The sequence below is a fragment of the Papio anubis genome, chromosome X, assembly GCF_008728515.1.
Source record: "Papio anubis isolate 15944 chromosome X, Panubis1.0, whole genome shotgun sequence".
Lineage (NCBI taxonomy): Eukaryota > Metazoa > Chordata > Mammalia > Primates > Cercopithecidae > Papio > Papio anubis.
The window spans coordinates 64,015,282-64,036,496 of NC_044996.1; the positions used below are offsets into that span (position 1 = coordinate 64,015,282).

The 21,215-nt window shown below is 36.8% G+C and overlaps 1 protein-coding gene across 3 annotated transcripts; it reads right to left on the bottom strand.

The window, feature by feature from the left end:
* Positions 1-2,211: 2,211 nt before the first annotated feature.
* CPXCR1 (CPX chromosome region candidate 1) lies at positions 2,212-9,758 on the bottom strand. Of its 3 annotated transcripts, none has more exons than XM_009197894.4 (4): positions 9,632-9,758; positions 7,873-7,978; positions 5,106-5,272; positions 2,212-3,641 (listed from the first exon to the last, which is right to left on the bottom strand). In XM_009197894.4, the coding sequence occupies exon 4, from the start codon at positions 3,631-3,633 to the stop codon at positions 2,668-2,670; it is 966 nt and encodes a 321-aa protein (XP_009196158.1). In that variant the 5' UTR covers positions 3,634-3,641; positions 5,106-5,272; positions 7,873-7,978; positions 9,632-9,758; the 3' UTR covers positions 2,212-2,667. The 3 variants fall into 3 exon arrangements, with proteins under 3 accessions (XP_009196158.1, XP_009196157.1, XP_003918001.1); XM_009197893.4 differs by having other exon boundaries at positions 5,106-5,284; XM_003917952.5 differs by lacking the exon at positions 5,106-5,272.
* Positions 9,759-21,215: the final 11,457 nt, after the last annotated feature.

A 21,215-nucleotide genomic window follows, 5' to 3' on the forward strand; every position in this document is an offset into this window, starting at 1 on the left:
AAACTTTCAAAATATAATTTTAAATTCTAACCAGTAAAAAATTGAGAACATTAAAATAGTAAAAGGCTGCCATCTTCAGGGTTCTGTAATTTATTTCTCCTAAAAAATGTATTCTACTTTGTGTTGAGTATATCATTTTCTGGTCATTGTCATGTTAAAAGTAAGCTAATATTTTAGATGCTAGTTACTATGTAAATATGAAGTAAAGTATCTTATACCCATATTTTATTTTAAAAAGTGAAACAATTATAAAAATTATTAATATAACCATAAATATACATGCTCGTTCCTACATTTTTAAGAAAAAATAAAGATATCTGTAAAGTGTTGAGTTGATTTGTAAATTAAAGAAAAAATAGAGCACAGAGACAGGCACCGTGGCTCATGCCTATAATCCCAGCACTTTGGGAGGCAGAGGTGGGTCGATCACTTGAGGACAGGAGTTTGAGACCAGCCTGGCTAACATAGTGAAACTCCGTCTCTAATAAAAATACAAAAATTAGCCAGGTATGGTGGCACCCACCTCTAATCCCAGCTACTAGGGAGGCTGAGGCAGGAGAATCACTTGAACCCACGAGGTGGAGGTTGCAGTGAGCCGAGATCGTGCCACCGCACTCCAGCCTGGGCGGCGACAGAGTGAGACTCTGTCTCAGAAAAAGAAAATGAATAAATAAAGTAAAAAATAGAACACTTTATTTTTTTGAACATTGGACTGAATAATTCATGTTTTTTTTTTTAAGCAAAAGCATGGTTCCTCCACTTTGGTACTTATGAAAATCTTTCAAGTGGGCTGCTAGAGAAGGATAAATCTAGAATTGTTTAGTTTACATTTTTCGAATTTCTCCATTCTGACTTAATTCTAATTTTAATATGTCGTTTCTAAAGTTTTAGCTAAATAGATGTCTTTGTATTTTTGAAAAATAGTGAAAATGTAAATACTATCGAGTTTAAGTTTCTTCTGCATTCAAATCATGTTTTCAAATTCTGTGGAGGTTTACCACCAAATATATTGATTCAGTGGATGGTAATATGTCAGTGATAAAACCCGTTTTTTAAATAGCAAGTGCTATTTTTCTTTCATCCCTAGTTAGGAAAAGTGAGAAAAAGAAGAATGTTTCTTTTGTATTTTTGTTAGTTTCTACCTGATGGCTTATATTTATGTAAAATTATGTTTCATATTCAAAAGCAAAAGGGATAAAAAATGATGTCTAATATATTTTTAATGGAGAAATACTTTATTCAGTTTTTTGAATTGTCTTTGTTTAATTGTTTAATCCAATCCATTGCTCACACTGAATAATGGTATCTGGAAGCATCAAATTTTCCTCCAGATGAACAAATTTGACCTGTTGTAGATGTAGGTTAAGTATCCTCTGCTTCAAGTTTAGAATTTCTATAATACAGCATATCCATGGATGAAATAAATTCTATATGCTATTTCAAATATAAATACATACATATTAAATAAGGCATAATGTGCCAAAAGTGTTCTGTTCAATTCCAGTTATATTATATCATGCAGTGACAATAGCATGCGTTTACTCTGTGACCTGGTAAAGTCATTCAATTTTCTAGAAACTCCTTCCATACATTTAATCATGCCATGAAAATTTAAAAATTTAAGATTGTTGCAAAGATTAACTAACACATAAAATTATGCTGGCATAGCGCTTCACATACAATGGGTACTCAAAGTATAAGTTGTATTATATAATACATACATATTATATAAAATTCATGCATTGCATATGTATTACATATTATATTCCTATATTCATTACATATTAAATATAAGATATGGTAAAAATATGAGGTATAGTTATAGATTCTAATTTTAATATTTGAGTATGCAGATCAAATAAAAGAAGCATAGATGTTTGAGCTGCAAGAACAAGATAAGGAACGTCTTAAATATGTGTAGACATTTGTGCATGTTGTATGGAGGGGAAGGTAAAATTTGGGTGGTGATTGTGAGCAATGGTGAATGTGCTATACAAGCAAAAAGATTTACAGTTATGCAGTATCAATTTAATATTTGTTCACTTTTACTTCAAACTATTTCACTTCTATCAAATGCTTTTTTATGAGTTTTGTTTTTATTTTGTATCATCAAAATGACCCAGGTATTGTGTATTTATAGTATGTTGAATCTTTTTATTCCACACATAGGAATTTTTATCTAATTACAAATATACAATACAACTTTCTATGTCTCTTCAAATTGGTTTTTATTGAATATATGGAGAACATTTCAGATATTACATTTAGCAGAATCTCTGGGAACACCTGGTAGAACTTTGGCCCTCCAATATATCTTTGCTCTCTTAGTCAGGATCCTGTTAACTTGGAGTCTTTTATGTTAACAATAGTTGTATCTACCAAAATTGATGTTAAGACAGTGAAAACATTTACTTGGTTCAACTGCTGACTCAGTATAGATGACGGGTCTGATATTTCAATGATGTACTTGTAAAAGCAAAGTGTAAACAGAGGTTTCCTCTCTCGCCATAGGTATTTCTTGCTGAGAATTACTATTAGTTTGTGTTCCTTTCTGCCTCTCCCTCTAATAATACTAAAATTTATGTTCATGCAATTTTGTCTTACTTTAGTAGTCAAATTATGAATTTTAGAAGTTACATTTTAAAATGAATTTACCCCCAATTTAACTTAATTCCCAGGAGAGCGGCATGAATGACGTCTTAATTCGAAGTAAGTGTTAAAAAGCCTTCCACAGATGGGACAAAAGTATTTCCAACCATTATTGGTGCTTATGATCATAACCTTCCTGGTATGGTTGTATCTCAATATATCCACAAAACCTTTTCTATTAAAAAAACTTTGAAGTTGCACATGTGACACAAAGAGCACAGATCTCACAATAGCACGGAATCTATATTTCCCTTTCGTGTCAGTTGATTTGCAAAATTTTCCTGATGTCATTCTCTCAGTGAGGGGACGGTGGTAGCGCACCCTCGAAGGCCTTCTAAATATTACGGTTCTCTCATGATGGGTGAAACTATTTGGATGGTAAAGACATGCTATATAATTTTGCTTTACCCACATAGTATCCTGACATTCTTCAGCCTGAGAGAAATATCTCTCACACAGCAGACGGAGAATCATACTTCTTATCTCATGATTGTTAATAAATGGGACTCTCCATGAAGTTGAAAGTCGAAAACGAATTTTGCGATTTACGGGGCAATTGTTTGCTTTCATCTCAGCTTTCTCTGAGTGGGATTTTGATCTATCATTTAAGGGCTTGTTTTGGTCAATTTTCACTAGGAGGATTCTCAGATAGTTACCTCTTCCTAATTCTGACATAAGAGAGATCAATTTTCTAGGAATGGGGATCTGAAGGAGAAGAGGCTCTTCTTTTATATCTTCTTCTCGTTGATCTTTTTGGATCTCTGTTTCGAGCTCAGTGTTTGCTGCTGCTTGAGGAACAGCATCTTCCTGGGAGGTTGCTGTGCCTGGCTCCCTGTTTATTGAGTTGGTTTCTACCTGATAGATCATATTGGGATCAGCAGATGGAGACTCTATGTCTGTACTACAGTCATTAGAAGGTTCATTTTCAGAATTTTTGTGAGCATTTCCAGCTGTATCACTTCCTTCTTTAGTAGGAGAACTCATCCTGGGTTCTATTTATGAGAAAGAAGACAAAGATTTACTACATGTATGTGTGTTCCATTTTATAAGAAGTCAGTTCTTTGGTCATGGCAAAAAGCCTGTGAATGTGCTATTTCTGTGCCTTCTCACAACTATAAATATTGTATCAGAGTCACAAACCCACAGAATAAAGTGAAAACTGAGAGCAAATGTAAGCCTCCTATTAAATATGTTTTCTCATAACTTAGTTATGGAATTTGAATAAACTTGGAACAAAATAACCTCTCATTTGGCTATTTTAGGTATATACCCTATGCACTAGAACACATTTGGTTCTGGATAGAAGGCCCAATTATTTCCTTTCAGATGGTGAATTATAAATAATTTTCATTGAATAAGATAGATCTGAATTACCTACCTGAGAATTTAAAACGGGGCTGAAATAGGAGGAAGGTATTATAAGTGTATATATTTAAAAGAGAATTAAGACCTATGTGAAAATGAAAATGATATGGTTGAATTTGTATAAGGTACAAGCCGTTCTTCCCCTGTAATTTTCACTTTTCTTAAGGCGGGCGGATCACGAGGTCAGGAGATCGAGACCATCCTGGCTAACACGGTGAAACCCCTCGCCTCTACTAAAACACAAAAATTAGCCACAAAGGTGGCGATGCCTGTAGTCCCAGCTACTTGGGAGGCTGAGGCAGGAGAATGGCGCTGGGACTGGAGGCGGAGCTTGCAGTGAGCCGCAGATCAAAGGGCCACTGCACTCCGCCTGGGCGACAGAGTGAAGACTCCTACCACAAAAAAAAAAAAAAAAAAAAAAAAAAACCTACCTTTTTAAAAGTAACATCTAGGCCAAGCGTGGTGTCCCATGCCTGTAATCCCAGCACTTTGGGAGGCTGAGGCGGGCAGATCACCTGAGGTCAAAACTTCAAGACCAGCCTGACCAACCTGGTGAAACCTTGTCTCTATAAAAATACAAAAATTAGCTGGGCATAATGGTGGGCGCCTGGTAGTCCTAGCTACTCAGGAGACTGAGATGGGAGAATTGCTTGAACCCAGGAGGCAGAGGTTGCAGTGAGCTGAGATCATGCCATTGCACTACTGCCTGGGTGACAGAGCAAGATTCCATCTCAAAATAAATAAATAAATAAATAAATAAATAAATAAATAAATAAATAAAATAGATAAATAAAATAAAAGTAATGTCTGTACAAAGAAGTACAATTGTGAATCATGAAAAGGGAAAGTAGGGTAGATAAGAAAGTAGGAAGCTGATGAGTGAAATTCAAATTCTGAGTTCATTTATTAAAATATCTTCCAGATTCACCAATTTCTGTTCATTCTCAATGCCTCAGCACTAGTCAAGCTGAAATTTACCTCATGCTTGCTTTACTACTGATAGTGGCAGATTTCACTGATGGCAAACTACACTCACCACTCTCCTGTCACCCCTCTCTCCTCGTACTTTTTACTTTCTTTATGTCTTTTACCTGAGCAAATGCTTTCAGTGTACCCTCATACTCCGAACTCTGTGCTTCCAATTCTGCTCTACGAGAGGACTTTGAACAATCAACTTGGCAGATTCCTTCAGAGCAGAATTATGGGCAGGGAACATTCTAACTGAAGTCCATGGTGGAGAAAGGCGAATGCAAGTGGGCTGAAAAGAAATCTGGTGGAGTTTGAGAAATTGACTAATGTGGTTTTTATTTTTCATGGCTAGTTTTTATGAGCTAACATAGGCAGAATATATGGATAAGTTAGCAGGATTTAAAGATGTAGAATTACGTGGAACCTTATCTCATAATTGCAGTCTTCAGAGACCCTCTACAATCTGACTCCATCTCCCTTAACCAACTTTTTCCTCTATTCACTCAACATGCTTTCCCTGTTCCAACACTCCTGAACTTTTAGCATGTCATGCTCACTATTCCCTTCAATTTAATCTTCAATTATTTTTTCAGAGTTTAATATTAATTCAAGGGTGACAACTTTTCTATAAAACATTATATTTTTATTGAAGGTAGTGACCTACTGTCAATAATAGAAAATTAACAAGGATATTCAGGACTTGAACTCAGCTCTGTATCAAGCAGACCTAATAGACCTCTACAGAACTCTCTACCCCAAATCAACAGAATATACATTCTTCTCAGCACCACATCACACTTATTCTAAAATTGAACATATAGTTGGAAGTAAAACACTCCTCAGCAAATGCAAAAGAATGGAAATCATAACAAACAGTCTCTCAGACCACAGTGCAATCAAATTAGAACTCAAGATTAAGAAACTCACTCAAAACTGCACAACTACATGGAAACTGAACAACCAGATCCTGAATGACTACTGGGTAAATAACGAAATTAAGGCAGAAATAAGTAAGTTCTTTGAAACCAATGAGAACAAAATAACAACAAACCAGAATCTCTGGGACACAGCTAAAGCAGTGTTTAGAGGGAAGTTTATAGTGCTAAATACCCACAAGAGAAAGCAGGAAAGATCTAAAATCGGCACCCTAACCTCACAATTAAAAGAATTAGAGAAGCAAGAGCAAACAAATTCAAAAGCTAGCAGAAGACAAGAAATAGCTAAGATCAGAGCAGAACTGAAGGAGATAGAGACAGAAAAAAACCTTCAAAAAATCAATGAATCCAGGAGCTGGCTTTTTGAAAAGATCAACAAAATAGACTGCTAGCCAGACTAATACAGAAGAAAAGGAAAAGAATCCAATAGCTGCAATAAAAAGTGATAAAGGGAATATCACAACCGATCCCACAGAAATACAAACTACCGTCAGAGAATACTGTAAACACCTCTACACAAATAAACTAGAAGATCCAGAAGAAATGGACACATTCCTGGAAACACACACCCTCCCAAATCTAAACCAGGAAGAAGTCGAATCCCTGAACAGACCATTAACAAGTTCTGAAATTGAGGCAGTACTTAATAGCCTATCAACCAAAAAAAGTCCAGGACCAGACAGATTCACAGCCGAATTATACCAGATGTACATAGAGGAGCTGGTACCATTCTTTCTGAAACAATTCTAAACAATAGTAAAAGAGGGACTCCTCCCTAACTCATTTTATGAGGCCAACATCATCCTGATACCAAAACCTGGCAGAGACAAAACAGAAAAACAGAATTTCAGGCCAGTATCCCTGATGAACATCGGTGCAAAAATCCTCAATAAAATACTGGCAAACCAAATCCAGCAGCACATCAAAAAGCTTATCCACCATGATCAAGTTGGCTTCATCCCTGGGATGCAAGGCTGGTTCAACATACGCAAATCAATAAAGGTAATCCATCCTATAAACAGAACCAATGACAAAAAACACAGGATTGTCTCAATAGATGCAGAAAAGGCCTTTGACAAAATTCAACACCTCCTCATGCTAAAAACTCTCAATAAACTAGGTATTGATGGAACGTATCTCAAAATAATAAGAGCTATTTATGACAAACCCACAGTCAATATAAACTGAATGGGCAAAAACTGAAAGCATTCCATTTGAAAACTGGCACAAGACAAGGATGCCCCCTCTCACTGCTCCCATTCAACAGAGCATTGGAAGTTCTGGCCAGGGCAATCAGGCAAGAGAAAGAAAGAAAGGGCATTCAAATAGGAACAGAGGAAGTCAAATTGCCTCTGTTTGCAGATGACAAGATTGTATATTTAGAAAACCCCATTGTCTCAGCCCCAAATCTCCTTAAGCTGATAAGCAACTTCAGCAATGTCTCAGGATACAAAATCAGTGTCCAAAAATCACAAGCATTCCGATACACCAATAATAGTGATCACAATTAAAGTTTATCTTATATCTTTGTCTGTCTTGTGCTGTTTCTGAGTCATGGAGTGGTATACATTTCATTTCCCCCAGTTTTTAAGTATTTCATTCTTTTGCTTCTGTTACTATGTGATACTTTCTTATCCTGCTTTATTATCTTTATTTTACTTATGTTATTTTGTACGTGCATTGTAAAACTCTAACATTTAAATATACGTTTTTCTCAACACTCATTTCTCCATTCTGTAGTCTATTTTTGTTTTACTTCTTCAGAGTCCTTACACACTCTGATCATTTCACAGGCATATTTTCGGGTCCTTGCTAAGCTTTGCTGAGTTTTATGTTTTTAATATTGGCAATTAGAAAATCTCTCTACATAAACATCTCAGCATCAGTTAGCATCAAGGTAAAACAATAAACAGAGTCTACATTTTAGAGGCTTTCTAAAGTAAATTGAACTCACAAAATTTGAGGATAGTATGACTGGCTGCTTCTCGGTAAGGCCGAAATGCAGAAATTCGGTGAGAACCGAAGTTGCTGGCAGTCATCTAAGGCTTGTCAGATGCACCCTGAAAACAAATCAAGATATTTTTATAAAATAAAGGAGAAAATAGCTTCTGCACCTTCTTTCCCCAAGAAAAGCATCTGTGCTGCTCTGCTGTTTGGTAGAATCTTTCACTTCCACATTTCAGGATAACTATGAGATTCATTGTTCCCTTCTACATTCTGAAATAGGATTGCATATAAGAAATATTCCGTGTTCATTGTGAATATACTCATATATTTATCACATATATTTGTCATTCAACTATGTTAAGACTGATTTTTCAATAAACATAATGTATGTGATATCTAAAAGCTTATTACCTTCTGAAATATAATTACATCACAAAGCTATACACTTAAGGTTATTATTACTCATTAAAACATAAATGCTCCCTGGAATTGCACAAGAAGGCTATATGTATTCTGTCAAACCTCTCAATCTTTATTATTTAATGTTTGGGCATAGGTTTGGAAATAGCCAAGAGTCATATGTCTTTCTTATTTAATCATTTTTTTTTAAATAACTCAGCCAAACGACTGTGCTTACCACCGAGTCTGCTATTTTCTTCTGTTTTCTGATATTTTTAAAGTATTTGGTGTTCTATACTTCATTTACATAGAGCATTATAAATATATGTATTAAATATAAACATTAAAATATATATACATTAAATATAAATTTTAATATATATTAAAAATAAACCAAAATGCTTCAGTGTATGTACATACATACACACACACCCACACACACACAGAGAACATTTCACTGTTTATTATACTGAAACCAAAATCATTTTTCCACAAAGATAAATGTAGATGTATGTGCCTGATAGTTTTTAAAATTATAATGTTTAAAATCCTTAAAATAAATGACTTTTGAGTTGATAATCGGGGCCCTGAGGAAGCACAATATTACACTTTATTCTAAATACCAGGGTTGTGTTTTCAAATATTCTCTTCTGATTAAGATTTGTACATAATGACCTGTTGAAATTCAAAAGATATATATGGAGTTTTAAAAGAACCTGACTGTTTTGAATCTTTCTAAATCAGTTTTGATTATTCTTTATATTGAAAGTAATTTATTTGTATTCTATTTATACTGTATCCTCCAATGTCCACATGCTCTGGAGAAAGACGTGTATTACTTCCAACAAAACTTTAAATATTTTACACTAAATTACATTAATGACTCATAAGCTCAGTCAAACTTATTTACGTAAATGTCCCATCTTTACCTGCTGACAAACCCCTCCAACACACAACTTCACTTCACCTCAGATGGAAGAGCTTCAACCAACATATGTCTTCTGATTCCCATGCACTCATGACTGGCAAGAAATCTCCACCATACCCTAATTTCCTCAATTGAGGGACCTTATCTTCTGTTTCTTTCAAATTTGTTAATTTCACTTTAAAATGATTCCATCGCTCAAACTGTTGTGACAAATGAAACCAGGAACTTTTCTGTATATGTTCATATCAAACATATGTGAACATCTTAAATCCCTTACCCAGAGGGACAACTCTCAGAATAGTATCTACATCAACAAATGATAAATCAAGAAACCAAAGCTAACTTTAAAAATATTTCTCAAATATATTCTAAAATGGATACACAAGCTAAGAAGTACTTATTAAGATCCCTTATGCTTTCCCTTTCACTATCAACTCACAGTTTATCTTCATTCTCATTCGTCAAAATGCTTAGGAAAGGTGTGCTTCACGGGATCCTGCCTTGACCCCTTTTCTTCTGCCCTCTGCGTCTCCACTTATCCCTCTTTCACAGCCCTTTTGACTGCATCACAATGCCCACAAAGCATGGAAACCTAGCAACCTAGAACCCTCTTCAGACTGTAGGGGGAGGGAATAACTGACATGGCAAATTTGAAATCTTCTTTAGATGACAGGCAAAGAGTTAAGGCTGGCAACACCCATGAGTTTATAACTCTTGCCTTATCACACGCAAAATCCTAACTATATGCAGTGTGCCCAATATTGAAACAGTGTGAAGACAGGATTGCCAGATGTAATACAAGATACCAGTAAAATTTGGAATTCTTATAAACAATACTTTTTTAGTATAAATATGTACAAAATATGATAAAATATGTTTAGGGATACTTTTTGTTGTTGTTGTTGTTGTTGTTGAGACAGAGTCTCTCTTTGTCACCCAGGCTGGAATGCAGTGGTGCGATCTTGGGTCACTGCAACCTCCGCCTCCCAGGTTCAAGCAATTGTTCTGCCTCAGCCTCCCGAGTAGCTGGGACTACAGGTGCCCGCCACCACGCATGGCTAATTTTTGCATTTTTAGTAGAGATGGGGTTTCACCACATTGGTCAGGCTGGTCTCCAACTCCTAACCTCGTAATCCACCTGCCTTGCCCTCCCAAAGTGCTGGGATTGCAGGCGTGAGCCACCATGCCTAGCCCCCATAAATTTTTAATAAAAATGTAGTTAATCTGAAATTTAAATTTAATTGGGTATTTTGTATGTTTATATGCTAAATCTGGTAACCCTAAATGATGATAATATATGATTGATTGCTCCATTTTATGAGGTTGGTTTACAGACTTTACACTATTTTCCTGTTCTTCCTTTTGTTAGTTTTCTGAACTGATTTTCCTTTATTTTCTTAGCTTTCAAATATCAAAAAATAGGGAGCTATATATTATTTGATTACATAACCAAATATAATGTGGGGTTTTTTTGACACTTTTCAACGTACTTGTATTTTCATAATTTCTCCAGCACACTTCTAATTTCCACCTTCTGTTGGTTTGGGGCAAGATGAGAGGGTTTCCTGGTACAGGTGAGCCCCATGAGACTCAGAGCAGGTATTAGAGGTAAGTGTCTCTTATCTTCACAGATGGAATCTATCCAGGAGGAACTGTCAAAAGTGAGTGATAAGACATTCTTAAACCAAAGGGTCAATATTGGGCCTAGAGAGAGACTGGGACTCAAATTGTGCCATCAAAATTGAACTGTTAGTTCAGAAATAAAGAAGTAATAGAATAAAGAAATAAAAGGCAAACCTCAGATAACGACAGGTGAGCACATTCGTTCTCTTTCAGGTAAGAGCTTGCACGAACATGCTAAATACTATAAAATGGGCCTAAGCAAATTACACCATTGATTCACTTTATTTTATTTAATTAGGTATTTTTGCGTCTAATATTTATTTTCTTCCTTTTTTCCTCGTGTCTATTGCTGCTACAACATTTAGTTGTGAGGGCTTATGGAGTGTGAGCTAAAAATATAATCTCTAAGGATTCAGATTTGTTATGATATTCCTAGAAATCTTGTGAGGAAGTTCTTCCAGGAGTTTATTTTTATAAAAAACTAAAGAGCTTCATGAGAAACCATTTACATCAAAGACAGAACCAGAGCACCTAAGCCTAGGCTAAGCAATTAAGCAGCGATTTTGAATATAATAGAGTCTATCTATCTATCTATCTATCTATCTATCTATCTATCTATATCTATCTATCTCTACCTACCCACCTATCTATCTACTATTCTTGTTTTAATCCAGTCCTTTTAGAGATATATGTTGGAAACTTAAGAATCAAATAATACAGAAAAGGTGATCAATTTTTGTTTATGACACAAACTTTCTTCACTGAGTTGACTGTCAAAACACATCATAACTTAAAATAATAAATGGTTACCCACTGAAAGTGTTGGTCTGAGAGGACAACAATATCTTAATCGATAGCCAGAAAAAAATGAAGGAGATCTAACAACTGGTAAGACAAATTTACACAAGGCCAAAATCAAACGCTGCTCTTTCACACACACACCACAAGACATTAAGCTATGTACCTTAATTTGGGTGAAATAGCCATAACATTAGAATCAGGTTGCTACAGTAAAGCTTAGAGGAACACAAACCCAATACCAGCAATACCAGGAAAAGGAAAGAACAAATCTTGTGTGTGGAAGCCAAAAGGGCCTCATTCGGTAACAGAAATGAAACAACCCCTGGGGATTTCCTAAGTTAGTAGAAGAGAGTTGAGAATAATATACATTAAGCATTTGTGGATGTATAATATCCACAAATTTGTGGATGTAAAATATTGTTGATGGGAGCCTATAGTAACATTTTTTTCTTTACATTATTGAGCTGAATTTATTTTTTCTTTTACGTTTTTGAATAATCCCACACTATTCTGATTTCTTCTTTTCCAGACATTTGTGTAGTTGCTAACTACTGCATATTTCTAATATTAAAATGCACTATTTGCAATTGTCATTATCTTAGGCATGTCACATATTTTGCGTGAATTTTCTAACAGTGGAGTATGGTACAGGATGAGGCAATAATTGTCTTTTGCTGATGATAATTATACAAGTAGTTCTGTGTCACTTATTAATTTAGCTAAATTTTGGTAACTCCATATATGGTTTATGAACAGAAATGGAGTGAAGAGAATAGATGTTTTCCTTCAACTTTTATCTGAAGAATTAATTTATACTACTTCTTAAACAAATCTCTTTACTTTTTATGTGCTAACAAATCAGGCTTTTTAGCATTTGATACACATTGGCTGCAAGACTTCCTCCTTTTCCTTGATAAATGTCTTTGCTTCTCTCTCCCAAACTACTTCAATATCCTACAAAAAATAGAATTCAAAAACAATATAGCTCTGGGAGAGAGCAGAAATTCTCTAGAAAAAAAAAAAAAAAAAAAAAAGGTTACAGACAAGAACCATTTCTAGGTGTCTTATATCTTTGTCTCTGAACAAAACTGGATTCAGAGTGGCACAACCAGGATCATGATCAGCTCTTATAAATCATTTCTTCAAGATGTGCTAAGGTTGTTTCTGGAAGCAATGGAAAAAAGTAATTTGAAAGTAACTTCTGTCTTACAACTGTAGCCAATCCTTTTTGTCAGATGGTTTCAGTGAGTTCTTTGTATCCTTCCTCTTTTCTCCCCATTCACTTCCACAGATATAGCCTGGCACAAAGTCATTATTATTATCATTATTATTACTATTATTTTGAGATAGAGTCTCGCTCACTTGCCCAGGCTGGAGTGCAGTGGCGTGATCTCGGCTCACTGCAAGCTCCACCTCCCGGGTTCCCGCCATTCTCCTGCCTCAGCCTCCTGAGTAGCTGGGACTACAGGCACCCGCCGCGACGCCCGGCTAATTTTTTGCATTTTTAGTAGAAACGGAGTTTCACTGAGTTAGCCAGGATGGTCTCGATCTCCTGACCTCGTGATCTGCCTGCCTCGGCCTCCCAAAGTGCTGGGATTACAGGTGTGAGCCACCGCACCCTGCCCATTATTGGAATACATGTACATTCACTCATGTACACACGAGGGGTCCTTGAAAAGTTTATGAAAATGCATATTACATAAAATTATTCATGAATTTTAATATAGCTTATTAAAGTTATATTATTAAATTTATTTAATAAATAAAATAATAATTTTTATTTTATATATATTATATATAAATTTAAATAAATAATAAATCAAATTTATTAAATTTATTAAAATTATACTATATTAAATTTTAATATAATCTAATATAGTTTGAATATTTGTTCCTTCCAAATCTCATGTGAAAATTTTATCCCTGCTGTCAGATAACATGTCCAAATTTCATTTTGAAATTTGATTGCTGAGCCTAATGGGAGGTGTTTGGGTAATGGGGGCAGATCCCTCATAAATGGCTTGGTGCTTACCATCCCCTTGGTAATGAGGAATTCTTTATTAGTTCACTTGAGATCTGGTTGTTAAAAGAGTCTGGGACCACTCTCCTGTCTAATTCTTGCTCCTTTTCTCACCAAGTGACACTGTTGGTATCTCTTCTCTTTCCACCATGATTGTAAGCTTCCTGCAGGCCTCACCAGAAGAAGACAATGATGCCATGCTTCTTGTACAGCCTGCAAAACTATTAAGCAAATAAATTTCTTTATAAATTATCAAGCCTCAGTAATTCCTTTATAGCAACACAAAATGGAATGACATAGATAATTTATACCGAGGAGTGGAACATTACTATAAAGATACCTGAAAATGTGGAGGTGGATTTAGAACTGGTGATGTGCAGAAGTTGAGGAATTTGGAGGACTGAAAATAAAAACCAGAAAGACGAGAGAAAGTGTGAAACTTGTTAGAGACTGCGTAAGTGGTTGTGACTACAATGGTGCTAGAAATATGGGTAGTGAAGGTCAGGCTGATAAAGTCTCGGATGCAAATGAGAAAGTTATTGGAACCTGGAGCAAAAGTTACCTTTATTATACCATAGAAAAGAATTTGCCTGCATTGTGTCCATGTTTGAGGACTCTATGGAAGGTTGAACTGAAAAGTGATGATTTAGGGTATCTGGCAATGTGTGTGTGTGTGTGTGTGTGTGTGTGTGTGTGTGTGTAGGAAAGCACTCAAGAAGTGATGTGGCTGCTTCTAAGAGCTTATGATTGGATATGGGAGTAAAGCAATGACCAAGTTGTTACTTATAATAGTTAAAATGGAAACAGAGCCTAAACATTTGAAACATTCACAGGGTAGCCATGTGGCAGAAAAGGAAAAACTGTTTTCAGGCAAGAAAGCCTGTGGAGCAACCACTTGCTGGAGAGAACAGAGTGACTAAATAGGAGCCAAGTGCTAATAGTAGAACAATAGGGGAAAAAAAAAAAAAAATCTAGAGACATTTCAGAAATGTTCAAAGCAACCCTTCTTATTACGGGCCCAAAAGCCTAATAGAAAAAACTGGTTTCAGGAGTCAGGTTCAGAGCACTATTGCCCTGTGCTGCTTTGGGCTGCTGCTCCCTACATTTCCACTGCTCTTCTTAAAGGGCCCTGGGTACAGGTTTGGCTGTTGCTTCACAAGGTACAATCTATATGCCCTGATGGCTTCCACATGGTGTTAAGCCTGCAGGCACAGAGAATGCAAGGGCCACAGAGGCTTGGCAGCTTCCACCCAGATTTCAGAGGAGGTATAGGAAAGCTTGTGTGCCTAAGCAGAAGACTGCAGTAAGGGCAAATTCCCTGCAGAGAGCCTATACTAAGTCATTGTCAAAGAGGAAAAGTGTGAACTTGGAGCCCCCACAAGTTTCTCCACCAGGGCACTGGCTAGTGGAGCTGTGGAAATAGGGTCATCACCCATACTGAAGAATGGTAGAATTACTGACCGTGTACAGCCTCAGCCTTGTAAAACTGCAGACATTTGATTCCAACCTGGGAGAGCAGCCAGGTGGGCTGTGCCCAGCAAAGCCATAGAGATATAGCTAGACAAGGCCTCAGGAGCTCACCTGTGTCCCCAGGATGTGGGAAATGGAGACAAGGGAGATGATTTTGAAGTTTGAAAACTTATTGTCAGCTGGTCACGGAGGCTCACGCATGTAATCCCAGCGCTTTGGGAGGCCATGGCGGGCGGATCATGAGGTCAGGAGATTGAGACAATCCTGGCCAAAATGGTGAAAAATGTCTGTCTCTACTAAAATGGAAAAAAAAAAGCTGGGTGTGGTGGCAGGTGCCTGTAATTCCAGCTACTCAGGAGGCTGAGGCAGGAGAATCGCTTGAACCAGGGAGTCGGAGGTTGCAGTGAGCCAAGATCGTGTCACTGCACTCTGGCCTGCGACAGAGCGAGACTCCATCTCAAAAAACAAAACAAAGCAAAACATTAATGTCTGCCCTGCTGAGTTTCAGGCTTGCTTGTGGGCCGACTGCCCCTCTTGTTTGCCTGATTTTCTGCTTTTGAAATGAAAATGTTTACCTAATGCCCATGCCACCATGATATCTTGGAAATAAAAAACTTAAAAAAAATATCTTACAGGCTTATAGGTAAAAGTAACTGGCTTTGCATCTCAGATAAGACTTTGAACTTTTGACTTTTCAGTTGATGCTTTAAATAAGTTAATACTTTTAGGGTCAAATGCGGGGCTAGTACCTATAATCCCAGTACTTTGGAAGGCCTAGACAGAAGGATCACTTGAGATCAGGTGTTTGAGACCATCCTGGACAACAAAGTGAGACCCTCGTCTCTACAAAAAATAAAAATAATAAAATAGCCAGGCGTAGTGCCACACTCCTATAATCACAGGTAGAGCTACTCTTCATTGTTATTAGAAATTACAAATCCATTAATAATATTTTGTCTTACAAAAATATAGGTTTTATTTATTGTAATATTTCATATCTGTTAACATATTACCTTTAAATCATTATAGTGAAGTAGTCTAAAAACTATAGTTTACAGATAAATTATAAAGGAAGATGTAATTAACATTTTCAAAGGTACTAACTTTTTAATTAAAGAACTAAATAAAAATCTTTCTGGTTCTCAATCATGTATTTCTTCTATTAGACTACACATTGTTTCCATTTCAGATGAATTCTTCTGGGGGATAAGGTGAATTCACACTCAGCCTCAATTCCAGCATCTTTCTTGTGTTTCTTTGTATACTTTGTAGACTGGAAAGCTAAAAACTACATTTGTAATGTCCTTTGGAACTAAAAATCTAGATATAAGTTAGGTTCCATCAATTGGAAAGTCAGTTTAAAATTCTTTTCTAGAGGCTTTGTGGGGAGAACGACTTTTCTGACAACCAGATTTTAGACTTTTGGCATTCAGAACTGTGAGAAAACAAATAAATTTAATTTTGCCATGCAGATTGTGGTAATTTGTTAAACCCCCCTAGGCAACTACTACAGACAGAAAATGATATATGGATACTCTCATGGATAATCTGAAAACTAAAAAGAAAATGAAAATAGTGAATACCAGGTTAAATAAAATATATTGCCTTTTAATTACATAATTTTTAATGCAAATCCTTATTTAATGCAAATATTAGAGCATTTTATTGTGGGATTAATAACTATTGAAGTAATATATAAAAGGGAGCATAACATATGAGGAGTATCAATACACCCATAGAGTTGCAAAAATTGTGGAGCTTATATGAGGGTATAAGGTAATACCACTGAGTAGAAAGAGAAAAGTTAAGGATGCAAATTGTAATCTATGCAGCAACCTTATAATAGAATGCAGAGATGTAGCTAAATGCTAAAACATATGATACGGTTTGACTGTGTCCCCACCCAAATATCACCTTGAACTGTAATAATCCCCACATGTCAAAGGTGGGACCAGGTGGAGATAATTGAATCATGGAGGTGGTTTCCCCCATATTGTTCTTGTGGTAGTGAGTGAGTCTTATGAGACTTGATTGTTTTATAAATGGGAGTTTCCCTGAACAAGCTGTCTTGCCTGCCACCATGTAAGACATGACTTTGCTTATCCTTTGCCTTCTGACATGGTTGTGAGGCCTCCCCGGCCATGTGGAACTGTGAGTCCATTAAACCTCTTTACTTTATAAATTACCCAGTCTCAGGCATGTCTTTATTAGCAGCATGAGCACAGACTAATACAACATAATTTCAATTGCATTTTAATAAATTATTCATTTAACCCAAAGTAATGCCAGAAAATAAAGAATAAAGTAACAATGAAAAAACAACAGCTACAAAAGAAAAAACAGCAAAATGTTAGACCTGATTTTAATCATACCAGTAGTTCCAGTAAATAAAATTATGTCACTTAATGCAGAGTGTTTTGAGTAAATAAATATAAATATCTAACTCTGTTGTCTATAAGGCATGTTCACAGATAGGTTGAAAATAGATTGATTGAAAATCGGTCAAAATTCCCATGCTGATCAGTACTGGGATTGCATCTCTATATAGCCACTGCACTCTAGTCTAGGAAACATAAGGAGATCAATCTCTAAAATCAATAAACACTTTAATAAATTGATAGGTTATAGTGACGATATTATCAGTTGGAATATACTTAAAGACAAACTGTATTATCAGTGATAAAGATGATCAGTTCATAAAGGTAATTTCAATTCATCCAAAAGACAAAATAGTCCCTAATGTGTATGTATATACTAACATAAATTCAAAATCATAAAGCAAGTAGACTGAATTCAAGGGAGAAATTGGCAATTATGAAATCATAATTATACCACTTCCTTGATTTGGAAGTGTGAGTCACCACATCCTTCCTGTGCAGAGATCCTGGTGCAGGGAGGGCCCCTCTCTGTTCCATACCCAGGCATATCTCCAGGCATTTGGTGGGCCTGCTTGTCCAGATTGACAGCCTAAGTCACACAATATCTTTTGTGCAAAGATATAGGAGCACTGAGGTCTCCTCCACTGCATGCCCAGGCAGATCTCCAGACAAGTAGAGCACCCACTCACCTTTTTTAGCACTCTCAGTTGCCCACCCTTCCTAGGCAGAGTCCATGATGCAGCCACGTTCTCTCTGCTCCATGCCCAGGCATTTCTCCAGCCATGCAAAACACCTGCTCACTTGGATTGGCAGCCTGAGCTGCCACACTCATCCTGCACAGAAATCACTGTGCAGTGGGGCCCTCTTTGCTACACACCCAGACATATCTCCAGGCACTCAGAGCACTTACTCACCTGAACCAGTAGCCTGAACTCACACCCTGTTTTTGCAGAGATTGTGGTGAAACATGACCCTCTCCACTCCATGCACAGGCATATCTCCAGGTATTTGGAGCACCCACTCACCTGAATCAGCAGGCTGAGTTGACCCACCCTTCCCATACAGAGACCATGGTGAAGTGAAACCCTATATGTCCCATGCCCAGGCATATCTCAGGCAGTTGGAGCATACATTCACCTGATTTAGCAGCCTGAGCTGTTTCACCATTCCCTTGGGAAAAAAAAATGCAGTTCAGTGGGGCCATGTACACTCCACACCATGGCAGATCTTCAGGCATATAGAGCACACACTCTCCTGGACTGGGAGCATAGGCCACCCACCCTCCCCAGACGGAGAACTTAGGGCTGAGAAGGTTTCCAGCTGCATGGATGCTTGGCCTCTGAGTGCTTGGAGACCACCATCAAGATTCTCCCTTGGTGATGGTACTTGTGTCTGCCACCTGGGGACCTGTAGGTGGGCGTGCTGAGTCCAGCCCCACCCATCTTGACCTCTAATGCCATGGGGCTGAGGATAGCTCAGAACACTGTGCACTCCATGGATTAGTTTATTCCCTGAGGCAACAGAGAGCTTTCCCAGTAAGCAAGAATTAAGTATATACCTAGCTGCATTGGCCACATACAGCTCCTCCACATTACCACCATTTACTGGCTTGTAGGTCAGAATGCACAGCCCAATATAAAACCTGATGACAGAAGTGCACAGGGCTAAGAAACAGCTGAAATACCCTACCCAACATTCTCTGTAATCACAATCCCCAGGGACGGAAGGAAAGGGAAAAGAAAACAAATAACTAAACAATAATATTGTAGGAAAAGAATGAAAAAAAAAAAAAAAACTTCTACCCTCATGAAGATAATAACAAAATGTAGAAGTGCTAGCATCACCAAATGAGAAGGAACTAGTGAAATAATTCAAGCATCATAAAAAAATCTAAATGTAGTGACACCACAAAAGGATTACACTGGATCTTCAGCAGTGGTCCTTAATCGAAGTGAAAACTCAGAACTGACAGATAAATAATTCAAAGCACGGATTGCAAGGAAACTCTATGAGATCCAAGACAAAGTAGAAAATTAAAGACACACACACACACACACAAAACTTGCAAGGCAATCCAGAACATGAAGAAACACATCTTGTTTTTTTCTTTTTTTTTAGATGGAGTCTCACTCTGTCACCCAGGCTGGAGTGACATGCCATGATCTCAGCTCACTGCAGCCTCTGCCTCCTGGGTTCAAGCAATTCTCCTGCCTCAACCTCCCTAGTAGCTGGGATTGCAGGCACCCACCACCACACTCAGCTAATTTTTGTATTTTAGTAGAGTAGGGGTTTTACCATGTTGACCTGGCTGGTCTCAAACTCAACCTCAAACAATCCATCTGCCTTGGCCTCCCAAAGTGCTGGGATTACAGCCGTGAGCCACCACGCCTGGCCAAGACGCACATCTTAAAAATAAATCCATCAAAGCTTCTGGAATTAACAAACTTGCATAAGGAATTTCAAAATACAATTGAAAGTTTTTTCAATAGACTAGACAAAGCAGTAGAAAGAATTTCAGAACTTGAAGACCAGTCTTTCTGTTGTCAGAAAAAAATTTAAAACCCAGCCAGGAAAAAAAAAAAATTAAAAATAAGAAAATGAACAAGTCTACAGGTAATATGGGATTATGCAAAGTGACCAAACCTATGAATTATTGGCATTCCTGAGACAGAGCAAAAACAGGTAAACAACCTGGAAAACGTATTTAAGAGAATAGTTCAAAAATATATTTAATCGTGCTAGAGAGGTGGAAATCCAAACGAAACAAAGCCAGAGGACACTTGAGACATATTATACAAAATAAACATTGCCAAGGTATATAGTCACACTGTCCAGGGTAAATGCAAAAGAAGAAAATTTCAAGGAAGCTAAAGAAAAACATCAAACATGTACAAAGGGAACGCTGTCAGACTAATAGCAGATTTCTCAGCAGTAACTTTACAAGCCAGGAAAGGTTGGGGGCCTATTTTCAACAACAACAGCAACAACAAAAAATTGCAACCAAGAATCTCATATCCCAATAAGCTAGGCTTAATAAGTGAAGAAGAAATAAAATCTTTTGCAGATGAGCAAGTGCTAAGGGAATTTCATCACAAGACCAGAATTACAAGACCTAGTTAAGCTATTCTCAACATTAAGTCAAAAGAATAACACTTGCTACCACAAAAAAGCATCTACGTAACCCTCAGAACCAATAAAGTAATGACAAAATAAAAATTATGAAGCAACCAGCTATCAACTTAACGACAGGGTCAAAACCTCACGTATCAATATTAACCTTCAATGTACATAGTATGAACACGCCACTTAAAAGGCACAGAGTGGTAAGTTGAATGAAAAAAAAAATGCCCATCTATCTACGAAACATCTGTCTCATATGAAACAACATTTATACATCTATTATGCAAACAGTAAACAAAATAAGCAAGAGTAGCTATTACTATATCAGGTAAAATAGAGTTTAAACCAAAAGCAGTTAAAAGGACAAAGTAGGGCATTACATAATCACAATGGGTTTAATTCAACAGGAAGACTTAAATATTCTACCTATGTAAGCACCCAACATTTTAGAACCCAGATTAATTTAAAAAGTACTTCCAGACCTACAAAAAGACTCAAACAGTCACACAATAATAGTGTGGGACTTCAACACCCCACTGACAGCATCAGTCGGATTATTGTGTCAGAAAACTAATACAGAAATTTTGGACTGAATTTCTGTATTGAACCTA

What these genes read in the sequence shown, in the direction of transcription:
- CPXCR1 (XM_003917952.5), bottom strand. Translation starts at nt 3,633, where the DNA reads ATGAGTTCTCCTACTAAAGAAGGAAGTGATACAGCTGGAAATGCTCAC.